At 42.2% G+C, this 12,818-nt stretch overlaps 2 protein-coding genes across 5 annotated transcripts in view; one reads left to right on the top strand and one right to left on the bottom strand.

The window, feature by feature from the left end:
* The window catches only part of LOC110488910 (alpha-1,3-mannosyl-glycoprotein 4-beta-N-acetylglucosaminyltransferase B), a 175,433-nt gene that overhangs the window by 3,827 nt on the left and 158,788 nt on the right, over nt 1–12,818 (top strand). The window contains exon 1 of one of the 4 annotated variants that reach the window (XM_036943040.1): nt 11,806–12,303. The exons of 2 other annotated variants lie outside the window; for them this stretch is intronic. In XM_036943040.1, the coding sequence (XP_036798935.1) occupies nt 12,207–12,303 (97 nt within the window). In that variant the 5' untranslated portion in view covers nt 11,806–12,206. Of the gene's footprint in view, nt 1–11,805; nt 12,304–12,818 lie in introns of those variants that run through there. One more of the 4 variants, XM_036943037.1, reaches the window with a different exon arrangement.
* Nucleotides 70–7,158, bottom strand: LOC110488911 (sequestosome-1). Its single transcript, XM_021561371.2, has 7 exons — nt 6,849–7,158; nt 5,666–5,761; nt 2,068–2,405; nt 1,682–1,904; nt 1,357–1,559; nt 1,012–1,225; nt 70–799 (listed from the first exon to the last, which is right to left on the bottom strand). Exons 1-7 carry the CDS (start codon nt 7,015–7,017, stop codon nt 645–647), a joined length of 1,398 nt encoding a protein of 465 aa, XP_021417046.2. The 5' UTR covers nt 7,018–7,158; the 3' UTR covers nt 70–644.

Raw genomic sequence — 12,818 nt, 5'->3', positions numbered from 1 at the left:
TAATCTTAATGTTGCCAATACATTTAATTATTCAACTATGTATTTAATGAGACAGGAGAATGACACCAGTTTCTTTGCAGAAGTGTTTTATTTGGTTTTGAAAGGGGAGAAATGTTTTCAATGTTAGACAATCATTATTCACACCTTTCACCTGGTTCTGTTGACACTGGTAATGAACATGTATTACATCTGGTATTAACTCTACATGATACGTGTTAGAACAGTTACTTGATTAATCAAACTCAATAGATGATACTTGCTATTGAGTGAACACTGAAATTATATATGTTAGTTAATCTTAACTGTTTTACTGCTTTTATCAATCCAATTTAACATGAACCCATGTATGTTAACTCACACTTTCAGTTAAATGACATCCCATTGAAAAGAGTTTAAAAGGTTATAGAAATATACATTTCCATTTGGATAAATATTGACTAGTAAACCCTTTATACTGTAATTAAATGTCGGTACAACCATAACATTTAAAATCGCAATAATTATATTCAGATCTAATAGACTTATTGTGTGAGTAACTGCAAGTGCCAGAGGTGTGAATGAGGGACGGAAGAGAAGGCAGTATTGGTGAAGTGGCTATCATAGGGGGATGTAGGTGTCCCTCAGGGTACGGTGTTGGGGCCCCGTTACTTCTTGGCGGGTTTGGAGTAGTGGATGGTGTCCAGGGCGGCCCCGACATCGCAGTCCTTAGTGTGGAGGAGGCGGGTGAGCCAGCCACCCTCATCTGTGAAGCCCATGGCCAGCATCTGGGACAGGGACTCCACCAAGCGTGGGTCGGCATCTAGACAGACACGACACAGTGAAGGGTCGGTCTCTGGCGTAGGCAATTCTACTAGTAATCAGGGATATCATAGTAACCATGATGCCTACTACTAAATGGGGATATAACTACCATTGACTGAAGTCACTACTACTACTAGTAGTGAGGATAAGGATATCACCACAGCAACTGCTACTTGTGATAGATAAGAGAACTCATATCCTCCAGCTTACCTTGAGGAAGGTGGGGGTAGGCTGCGGCCTCAGCGAGAGTGAGGGACTTCTGTGGTTCCTGTGAGGGACCCTGGGGGACAGGGGACCCCGGGGCTTCCAGAGAGCCCTCCTCGCCTACCCTGAGAGACTGGAGCTCACCTGTAGAGGGATCCACCTCCTTGGAGGTCAGGTGGGTCCACTCATCGTCACCACTGCCCCCTGGGTCTTTACCACCCTACACAGAAAGTTACATAGAGTTCAACAATATATACCATCTCAGAGAGACCAATGTATTTTATTCTTCACCATTACTTTTGATTAAATCACAATGTTAAATTAGAATTACATTTCTCGTGTGCATCATACCGTAGCTAAATCACTTGCGCTCCCTAGGCTGCTAAGCCCATCCACCTCCATGTCCCCCTCTTTAGTCCCATCTCCCTCGGACACCCCTGTCCCGTTGTTGCTCCTAGCACTGGGGGGGCCTCCTGACCCAGGTGGGGACGGATTGGGGGTCATCACCTTGGTCCTCTTTGCCTCCAGCTCCACATCAATATCCACATCGATACCTGCAGGCAACATAGTGTAAGTAAGCCATTTCAGTGCATTTACATGTAGAGTGGTCAGTACATTTCAAATAATGGATTGATAATAATAAAACTATTATATGGAGCTTTTCTCTTGGTCTTACCCAGTGGGCTAAGCATGGCTGCCACCCCTTCTCCAATGTTCTTCAGGTAATCCATATTGGCTTGGGACTGCTGGGAGGCAGCAGATGAGGCATCAGAGGGCTGTCTGTCCCCTGGGGCTACCTGGCCTGGCTGGGACCCAGAGGGACCAGGCTGGGCCTGGCTTTGGGCCTGAGCCCACGTGCAGTGCCTCATCTTCCTCATCCACTTCCCACGAGGGAACCACTGAGTAGAAGAACAATTATAGAAGCCATTTCTCCCCTAACCACACATACATTTTGTTCCTGGACTAAAAAAAAATATTTAAATAGCGTTTTAAATGACTCAGATATGCAAGTATATCCACTTAGGGAAAAAAAGGCATAAACACATAACATATGGGTCTCACCTCAAATGCGTTGTTGAAGGGGTGCCAGATGGGCAGGAGGACGTGCTCCTTGTGTAGCCCCTTGGCTTGGCATGTGGAGCACAGGTCATAGTCAGGGCACACTGTGCACTTGAAGCGGGTCCCCACCACCGAGCCCTCACATTCATCACAGGTCACATTGGGGTGCACCATGGGGGGCCCATGACCATGGTGGCCATGACCATGGTGGCCATGACCATGGTGGCCGTGAGGTGGGGGATGTCCCATATGAGGTGTTCCAGGGGGAGGGGTGAAGGCGAAAGGGGGGACACCCCCGGGGAAGGCAAAAGCAGGGAATTCACGCCTATGCTCCTTCTTCTCTGTAAAGAAAAGAAAGTTCACTACATAACCAAAAGTATGTAGATACCTACTCGAACATCTCATTCCAAAATCATAGTCATTAATATGAAGTTTCCCCCCACCCCACACTCTTCTTGGAAGGCTTTCCACTACATCAGGGTTACCCAACTGGCGACCCGAATTTGGACCGCAGGGGTTTTTATTTGGCCCCCCAAGTTCTGAGCAAAAGAATATAAAAAGTAGTTTCTGGGAAGGGGAATTTACATTGTTGGATGTAAAAAAAATTATATACAGTGCCTTGCGAAAGTATTCGGCCCCCTTGAACTTTGCGACCTTTTGCCACATTTCAGGCTTCAAACATAAAGATATAAAACTGTATTTTTTTGTGAAGAATAAACAAGTGGGACACAATCATGAAGTGGAACAACATTTATTGGTTATTTCAAACTTTTTTAACAAATCAAAAACGGAAAAATTGGGCATGCAAAATTATTCAGCCCCTTTAGTTTCAGTGCAGCAAACTCTCCAGAAGTTCAGTGAGGATCTCTGAATGATCCAATGTTGACCTAAATGACTAATGATGATAAATACAATCCACCTGTGTGTAATCAAGTCTCCGTATAAATGCACCTGCACTGTGATAGTCTCAGAGGTCCGTCAAAAGCGCAGAGAGCATCATGAAGAACAAGGAACACACCAGGCAGGTCCGAGATACTGTTGTGAAGAAGTTTAAAGCCGGATTTGGATACAAAAATATTTCCCAAGCTTTAAACATCCCAAGGAGCACTGTGCAAGCGATAATATTGAAATGGAAGGAGTATCAGACCACTGCAAATCTACCAAGACCTGGCCGTCCCTCTAAACTTTCAGCTCAAACAAAGAGAAGACTGATCAGAGATGCAGCCAAGAGGCCCATGATCACTCTGGATGAACTGCAGAGATCTACAGCTGAGGTGGGAGACTCTGTCCATAGGACAACAATCAGTCGTATATTGCACAAATTTGGCCTTTATGGAAGAGTGGCAAGAAGAAAGCCATTTCTTAAAGATATCCATAAAAAGTGTTGTTTAAAGTTTGCCACAAGCCACCTGGGAGACACACCAAACATGTGGAAGAAGGTGCCCTGGTCAGATGAAACCAAAATTGAACTTTTTGGCAACAATGCAAAACGTTATGTTTGGCGTAAAAGCAACACAGCTCATCACACTGAACACACGATCCCCACTGTCAAACATGGTGGTGGCAGCATCATGGTTTGGGCCTGCTTTTCTTCAGCAGGGACAGGGAAGATGGTTAAAATTGATGGGAAGATGGATGGAGCCAAATACAGGACCATTCTGGAAGAAAACCGGATGGAGTCTGCAAAAGACCTGAGACTGGGATGGAGATTTGTCTTCCAACAAGACAATGATCCAAAACATAAAGCAAAATCTACAATGGAAACATATCCAGGTGTTAGAATGGCCAAGTCAAAGTCCAGACCTGAATCCAATTGAGAATCTGTGGAAAGAACTGAAAACTGCTGTTCACAAATGCTCTCCATCCAACCTCACTGAGCTCGAGCTGTTTTGCAAGGAGGAATGGGAAAAAATGTCAGTCTCTCGATGTGCAAAAGTGATAGAGACATACCCCAAGCGACTTACAGCTGTAATCGCAGCAAAAGGTGGCGCTACAAAGTATTAACTTAAGGGGGCACGCCCAATTTTTCAGTTTTTGATTTGTTAAAAAAGTTTGAAATATCCAATAAATGTCGTTCCACTTCATGATTGTGTCCCACTTGTTGTTGATTCTTCACAAAAAAATACAGTTTTATATCTTTATGTTTGAAGCCTGAAATGTGGCAAAAGGTCGCAAAGTTCAAGGGGGCCGAATACTTTCGCAAGGCACTGTGTGTGTGTGTGTATATATATATATATATATATATATATCTATATCTCTGTTCCAAGTATTCCCAGGCATAAGAGACACGACCGTATACAAATGTAAAGCAAGGATTGAAATTGTTTTATTCAAACATATCTGTTTGGGCTTCTTGCGGTCAAGTTGCAGGCTACAAATTATGTTATATTTTCGGCCCCCTGGCCATCCGCCCAAGAAAACTAAATCGGCCCACGGCTGAATCTAGTTGAGGATCCCTGCACTACATATTGGAACATTGCTGCGGGGACTTGCTTCCATTCAGCCACAATCATTAGTGAGGTCGGGCACTGCTGTTGGGTGATTAGGCCTGGCTCAAAGTCAGTGTTCCAATTTATCCCAAAGATATTTGATGGGGTTGAGGTCAGAGCTCTGTGCAGGCCAGTCAAGTTCTTCCACACCGATCTCAACAAACCATTTCTGTATGGACCTCACTGTGCATGGGGGCATTGTCATGCTGAAATAGGAAAGGGCCTTCCCCAAACTGTACCACAAAGTTGGAAGCACAGAATCATCTAGAATGTCATTATTATGCTGTAGAGTTAACATTTCCCTTCACTGGAACTAAGGTGCCTAGCTTGAACCATGAAAAACAGCAACAGACCATTATTTCTCTTCCACCAAACTTTACAATTGGCATTATGCAGTCGGGCAGGTAGTGTTCTCCTGGCATCTGCCAAACCAAGATTCATCGGTCAGATTGCTAGAAAGTGAAGGGTGATTCATCACTCTAGAGAAAAAAAATTATACTGCTCCAGAGTCCCAATCGCGGTGAGCTTTACACCACTCCAGTCGACGCTTGGTATCGCGCATGGTGATCTTAGGCTTGTATGCGGCTGCTCGGCCATGGAAACCAATTTAATGAAGCTCCCGGCAAACAGTTCTTGTGCTGACATTGCTACCAAAGGCAGTTTGAAACTCGGCAGTATGTTGCAGAGGACAGACGACTTATGTGCTTCAGCATTCCGCGGTCCTGTTCTGTGAGCTTGTGTGGCATACCACTTTGCTGCTGAGCCGTTGTTGCTCCTAGACATTTCCACTTCACAATAACACCACTTAATTGACCTGTGCAGCTCTAGCAGGGCAGATATTTGATATACTGACTTGTTGGAAAGGTGGCATCCTATGACAGTGCCACATTGAGTCACTGAGCTATTCAGTATGGTCATTCTCCTGCCATTGTTTGTCTGTTGAGATTGCATGACTGTGCTCAATTTTATACACCTGTCAGCAATGGGTCTAGCGGGTGTACTTATGAACTAAAATGTGTCAGTAACAATGAGAATGCTAAGTTATTCCAGTAATGTTAACTTCATACATTACACATTAGTAACAATTCTATTCATTTGATCACAAGACTCACCCTTGATGAAGAGGCGGAAGGTGTAGTCCTTGATGCAGGTGAGGCCCATGATGAGCTCATCATCAGTGGAGAAGGCGATCATGTCACCGTCTTCATCTGGGTAGAAAATAAAGAGGTCACATCTCACCCAGATAATTACATAATAGCTGCCAGAGTTCACAAGTAAGGACAACTGTCCACAGTTTATCCTCACTAGCTTTTTTATTTGAAGAACAATGGTTAGTTTAGGGAATATTGTTCATACAAAAGGTGTTGTGCTAAGACCAACAGGATTGTCATATTCCAAGTTAGTTTTTTGGAAAATGCCCCATTTTTTTTTTTTTTATCAATGCAGTCTTATCAATTAATATTGAATAGTATAATTCACTACCTGGTGTGACTGTTGGAATTTAATTGACCCCAACCCTGATGCCCAATATGGAAAACGTAAATGTTGTGGTCCCAGTCAATATTATTACTGTATGAAATAAGGTCACCTCTGATTCCCTTGGGTTGAGGAGGCTTATTGGGAGTAGAGCGCTAATAGAGTTGGTATTAACCTGTGTTGCTAAATTGGTATTAACTGTGTTGCTAAGTTACGGCAAGAGACTTCATTTAGCAATCCTAAAAGCCTAAACATTGGCATATAAAAAAAAAGTGCCCCCTTCACTGTATCCCATGTTAAAATTAATGGATGTTTTGTCCACTGAACTGCCAGGTGTTTAGGCAGGGCTAGTTTAGAGAAATGTAGTATAACAACCTTCACCTGTTGAAGGATGAAGACTATAATTGGTAACCGATTTAAATTTACCACATCGCATGTATGACAAATGAAACAGGGCCTGCTCACTCAATTTCTCTGACATTCACCATGAAATGCTATGTTAAATGTAGGCCTGTAAAAACGCTCTGTGTACCAACTCTATCCGATGTATATAGTGCAATATGGTGCATAAAGACAAATTGTCTTGTTGAGCTCTATTTTGGTCGGGAGATTATTGAATGTATTGCAATTTTGACACGCTGGTCTATGCTTCGACATTTATCAGTAGTCTAGTTTGTTCAGTGCGCACTGCGCTGCGCGCGGCGGATAATATTATGGAAGATTACAGCCCAACAGCAATATTCAGATATGACAACATAATAAACGCAATCGAAGACACTACAGTGGATTCCTATAAATGGTTCACTAGTATAGGCTTACCTTTGTAAAACATTTGATAGGTGACATTTCGCAGGGTTGAGAAAACATCCTCAACCTTTTTTTTCAGATACTCAAAACTCGTTGAAACATCTTGGTCCACAGCAATGCGACGAATTTCTTTCGGCGCATCCTCCTTCCCAAGGAGATAGGCTTTGACGGTCATGGACATGGTTGATTCTTTTCACAATTTCAGCCCTATACTCGCTCCGAAATATTTGTTGCGCAGTTAAAATGTTGAAGGCCCGTTCCACTGCAAACTCGATCGCTGTCAGTGCGTCGTGCTTTTCTGGGTACAGTTCCGTTTATAAACCTTATATGGCGTCACGTGTAATATTTATGCAGCTGTCTAGCCAATCACGAGGGCTTGGAGCGGCTTCATGGGGAAGTCCACCGTTTCTAAATGGCGAAGGTACGTGGTATTTTTGCTCAATGGGACGTCCATACCCTCCATTAAAGTAGAAATGTAAGGGTTACTGTACGGGTAGGGATTAAATGGGTAATCAGACGTTGCTCCATCCACTTTTTGACTTTTAAATGAATTATATGTACACATTGATTTTGAAAGATATAACTTATAAATAAATGCCGTAGTTCAACCGTCCCCATCAAAACCCCAAATTAACTGGTTTTATACAAAGTAAACGTAAACAAAAACTACATCGTTTTAACCATGTTTTGAGGCTATGATTTTGATATCATGGATGGTCAGTCCTTGCATCCAAAGCTATGTCTATGAATTTGTAAGTGGTTAAATTTCTCAAGCCCTATCCATAAGCTTTTTAGCGAAACAGGGGAAGGGAAAATGCTTTGTTACTGTTTCTACTGCTGATTCTCGATTTAAGGTTAGGGTTGGGTTTAGGGTAGGGATGTCACAAGGATACCGGATAGCACTAACTAAATGACAACGCTCTGCTCCTTCTGTTGTTGTGCGCAAAAGGCTTCCAAGCTAATTGAAACAAATGGGTGGGACGCTAAAGGTTGAATGAAGTTAAGAGGCCGAGGTATGACAAGGCACTTTCCGTACCGGAATTCCCCGCGTGAGATCAGTGTTGATCGACACTAGCTCGAACTGTTTCAGTCACTTCAAACATTGACCTTGACTTGCCTAGTTAAATCAAATAAAAAATACACATTGACCTCGATGACTGTGATATTTGAAGAGGGGCTTGTATTGAAGCCTGATTTTCTCGATAAAAAAATCCCCATAGCCTCGATCTATTCTATTACTATTTTATTATTAGTCTTAATAGCACTAGGCCTATAGTAGTGAGAGGGACAGATTCCATTAGTTCACGAGTTACCTACTTCTGTATAGCAGAATTCTAAGTTATAGGGGTATAGGCTAATACAAAGTCCATAATACAACTACATCACCATGCACCTTGTTTTAGTGCCTATAGACATATACGAAAGACTGTCCTAGCCTTGTTGGTCTACTTTGACTAAGCATTCTTGCAGTCATCATGAGTGAAACATGTTGGTTCCATGGCCTTAAACAAGACATGAGATACAATATGTTTCATAATAGGTCACTTTATTTATTATTTTTCAATATACAGTACCAGTCAAAAGTTTGGACACACCTACTCATGAAAGGGTTTTTCTTTATGTTTTACTATTATTCTACATTGTAGAATAATAGTGAAGACATCAAAACTATGAAATAACACATATGGAATCATGTAGTAACCAAAAAAAGTGTTAAGCGAATCAAAATATATTTTATATTTGAGATTCTTCAAAGTAGCCACCCTTTGCCTTGATGACAGCTTTGCACACTCTTGGCATTCTCTCAACCAGCTTCATGAGGTAGTCACCTGGAATGCATTTCAATAAACAGGTGTGCCTTGTTAAAAGTTAATTTGTGGATTTTCTTTCCTTCTTAATGCGTTTGGGCCCATCAGTTGTGTTGTGACAGAGTAGGGGTGGTATATAAAGGATAGCCCTATTTGGTAAAATACCAAGTCCACATTATTGCAAGAACAGCTCAAATAAGCAAAGACAAACAACAGTCCATCATTACTTTAAAACATGAAGGTCAGTCAATCCGGAAAATTTCAACAACTTTGAAAGCTTCTTCAAGTTCGGTCGCAAAAACCATCAAGCGGTATGATGAAACTGGCTCTCACGAGTTCTGCAACAGGAAAGTAAGAGCCAGAGTTACCGCTGCTGCAGAGGTTAAGTTCATTAGAGTTACCAGCCTCAGAAATTGCAGCCCAAATAAATGCTTCACAGAGTTCAAGTAACAGACACATCTCAACATCAACTATTCAGAGTAGACGGAGTGAATCAGGCCTTCATGGTTCAATTGCTGCAACAACAAAAAACACTAATAAAGGACACCAATAAGAAGAAATGACTTGCTTGGCCCATGTCTTTGTGAGACGTATAGTAGGCGAACGGATGATCTCCGCATGTGTTGTTCCCACCATGAAGCATGGAGGTGTGGTGGTGCTTTGCTGGTGGCACTGTCAGTGCTTTATTTAGAATTCAAGGCACCCTTAACCAGCATGGCTACCACAGCATTCTGCAGTGATACGCCATCCCATCTGGTTTGCGCTTAGTGGGACTATCATTTGTTTTTCAACAGGACAATGACCCAACACACCTTCAGGCTGTATACAAGCTATTTGACCAAGGAGAGTGATGGAGTGCTGCATCAGATGACCTGGCCTCCACAATCACCCGACCTCAATCCAATTGAGATGGTTTGAGATGAGTTGGACCACAGAGTGAAGCAAAAGCAGCCAACAAGTGCTCAGCATATGTGGGAACTCCTTCAAGACTGTTGGAAAAGCATTCCAGGTGAAGCTGGTTGAGAGAATGCCAGGAGAGTGCAAAGATGTCATCAAGGCAAACAGTGGCTACTTTGAAGACTCTAAAATCTCAAATATTTTTAGATTTGTTTAACACTTTTTTGGTTACTACATGATTCCATATGTGTTATTTCATACTTTTGTCTTCACTATTATGTCTTCACTATTATTTTACAATTTAGAAAATAGTAAAAAATGAAGAAAAACCCTTGAATGAGTAGGTGTGTCCAAACTTTTGACTGGTACTGTATCTACCAATCGGTTACACACAATTGTATTCGTTTGTTATTCATTATTGTGCAGTAGCCTTGCCTATACGAAAATTATGACATTTGATCATTACACCTTTGCATTAGGCAATGTTCGATGCAACCTCAATCAGAAAATATGCAACCAACGTGAAGCGTCTGATGAAAGCTGTGTGAAATAGCGTTACTTTTCGTCTCATCCTGCTTTACTGCCTCTTAGTGGTGCTCCGTCACCTGATTCTGACGCATAGGTCCCATGACCGCTTTATCAAACAGTATATTTTTTTCCCCGGCGAGTTTGGTAATCCGTAGAACGCGCACGATGCTTCTAGAAACATGTTTTTTATAAACTAGATCAAATGTGTTTGTGGGTGTATTACTACGTTGTCATAATAATTCGTGGATCTCAACCGTCAAATCTCTGGATTATGACTGAATACATTTTTTGTTGTGCTTTTATAAATTATTGTTGTTACTCTGTGTCCAATTAATCTATCATTGTTGCCATAAAGCTTGAATGACCATGTTCATAGGCTAATTTAAGGTTATCCCATGGTTATCTTGATGAGTAATTGTCACTTTAGCAATAATGGTAGGGAAAAGGCGTAAGGTCATGGCTATAAGGGATTCTCCTAACCTGCTACGTTAATTATTCTAACCTTCTGTGTAAATTCTCCAACCCTGCTGCTACGAAAAGTCAAATCAAACAAAAAATGTCAAAACCAAGATGTACGTAAAGTTGTAAATGAGCCACGTGTAAAGTTTTTCTTTCACCGCTAGGTGATAGCATTTCTCCACGAACCATGTGCCTAGTTTACTACATGGTGCAAGGCAGGGGACCTATTAACATGTGAAGATATTGCTGAGAAGTTCCTGCACATCTTGTTGCAGTTTTGCCTTCTTTTCCTGGCAAATTATTTATGTTAAAAATGGTATTGTCTGTCACTTAATTTTTTTAAATTTAGGAGACCCTCTTATCCAGAGCGATTTACAGTACATAGTATCCATAGTATCCAGAGCGATTTACAGTACATAGTAGTTAGTGCATACATTTTCCGTACTGGTCCCTTGGGTTAATCTCAACCACAACATTGGTGTTGCAAACTCCACGCTCTACCAACTGAGGCACACGGGGCCATTTTCATTGGAATAACCTCTATGGATATAATTTCATTTGCTGACATTATTCCTGTATTATGATACATTTTATGGCGCATTTATCAAAACAAAAAAAAGTTGACTGACAAGAAAGTGTCTTGTTGGATAGGGGCGGCAGGTAGCCTAGCGGTTAGAGCGTTGGACCGAAAGCTGACAAGGTAAACATCTGGCGTTCTGCCCCTGAACAAGGAAGTTAAACCCACTGTTTCTAGGCTGTCATTGAAAATAAGAATTTGTTCTTATCTGACTTGCCTAGTTAAGTAAAAATAATTTGAAAAATATGTTTTCTTTAAGAAAAAAATATTTTTGTAAAATATACTACCTGTTTTTATTGTTTTTCAATTCGACAGTAGTAGTGAGTATGTTTGCAGCTTGTTTGCAGAGCGACTGACATCTGTAAACAGTTTGCGCAATGGTTTGTTAATTTGGCTAATTAGTGCAGCCTATAAAACATGTGTGTTCCGGCCAGATGTGGAGAGCAATGCACTGCTCATTCGGACCCAAAATTTGAATTAGGTTTATTTTTCAACGAAAATGTGTTTAATTGATACCCGCTTCTAGGTAGGCTAAATAACCCATATGGATTTGGGCACATGGTTTGCCTTTCCACGTTATAGCAGAAGTAAAATTAAATTTAAAGCACTGTCAAATGTTTCAGCCAAGTGAGGCTATTTCATTCTTGCCTCTTGGTGCTGCACTTGCAATCCACTTGCATGCCAGGCTCAGTATCCGAATGGATGAAGAAGCACTTGTAGGCTACCTCGGGCATTTAGGCCTACGTCATTAAATTAAATGAGCGGAATATGAACATGAACATCAACCTGGAGCTGCTGCCTTTCACATTTCCCAACGCCCACTTGCAACACTGTATGGTATCTCTTTAACCACTCCGCTCTGACTCGAGGAGAGAGAGAAAAAATATCCCCCCCTTTTCTGGCAACCCTTCCTGGTGAGCATTGCATGCTTTTGCGACTGAGTAGTCTACCCGAGAGCAGAGCGCCGCGCAATAACAAACCCAGTCCTCCGCTCCGACTGCCAGGCGTAAAGAGGCATTTATCTCCTGGAAGCACCGCAAACGAGCAGAGAGAGCCCAGATACCCCGCACTCGGTTCGGACATGAGCCCGGGGATCCGGAGATGAGGCTCCGAAATGGCACCTTCCTAACGGTCGTATTGTTTGGTCTATGCGGACTCATTTCGCTCTCCTGGTACACGGCATTCAGCAATTCCAAAGGTAAGGTAGCCGCTATAACGCACCACGCGGCGGGGGTGGGTTGAGGCGTCTGCTATCGGCGACCCGAGCCTACACAATATATCGGTCTGATATCGTGTAGCGTTCACTTGCGTTTGTGTGTTTGGAAATAAGCTGCTGGTGTTGGTGTGTGATATTGGCATGTTGTTATCCTTCGACCGTGAAGAATAGGATAGAGTTTTCACCGGGTGGTACGGTCAGACCCTCTACCTTTGTCAAGCATTTTCCTTGCAGCTTTTGCTTACATTGAGCAGGTTATGTTGATAAATACATAATTCTAAAGGCCCCCAGGACAAGCGTTTTTATATTCATCAGCCTGCGCTTGCAGAGTGATATCTGGTATATTGTCCACTGTATAAACACAGCGTTGACATTATGAATCCGATTGCGCAAAGCGCGCATCTCAGGCATCAAGATTGAAACAAAGTAGCTGTAGATTATTCATGCTGATCCTATGTTTCTGTGTAGCTCTGGCTTTTAGAAAGGGTTCTCCCTGC

Source organism: Oncorhynchus mykiss, chromosome 14, assembly GCF_013265735.2.
Source record: "Oncorhynchus mykiss isolate Arlee chromosome 14, USDA_OmykA_1.1, whole genome shotgun sequence".
Lineage (NCBI taxonomy): Eukaryota > Metazoa > Chordata > Actinopteri > Salmoniformes > Salmonidae > Oncorhynchus > Oncorhynchus mykiss.
The sequence above is the reverse complement of the archived record's forward strand: the minus strand, read 5'-3'. Positions and strand labels throughout refer to the sequence as shown.

What these genes read in the sequence shown, in the direction of transcription:
- LOC110488911 (XM_021561371.2), bottom strand. Translation starts at nt 7,017, where the DNA reads ATGTCCATGACCGTCAAAGCCTATCTCCTTGGGAAGGAGGATGCGCCG. An exon ending in CTTCCGCCTCTTCATCAAGG is followed by an intron (nt 2,406 to 5,665) that starts GTGAGTCTTGTG and finishes TTTTCTTTACAG; the next exon opens with AGAAGAAGGAGCATAGGCGT. An exon ending in GCGCAAGTGATTTAGCTACG is followed by an intron (nt 1,226 to 1,356) that starts GTATGATGCACA and finishes CTTTCTGTGTAG; the next exon opens with GGTGGTAAAGACCCAGGGGG.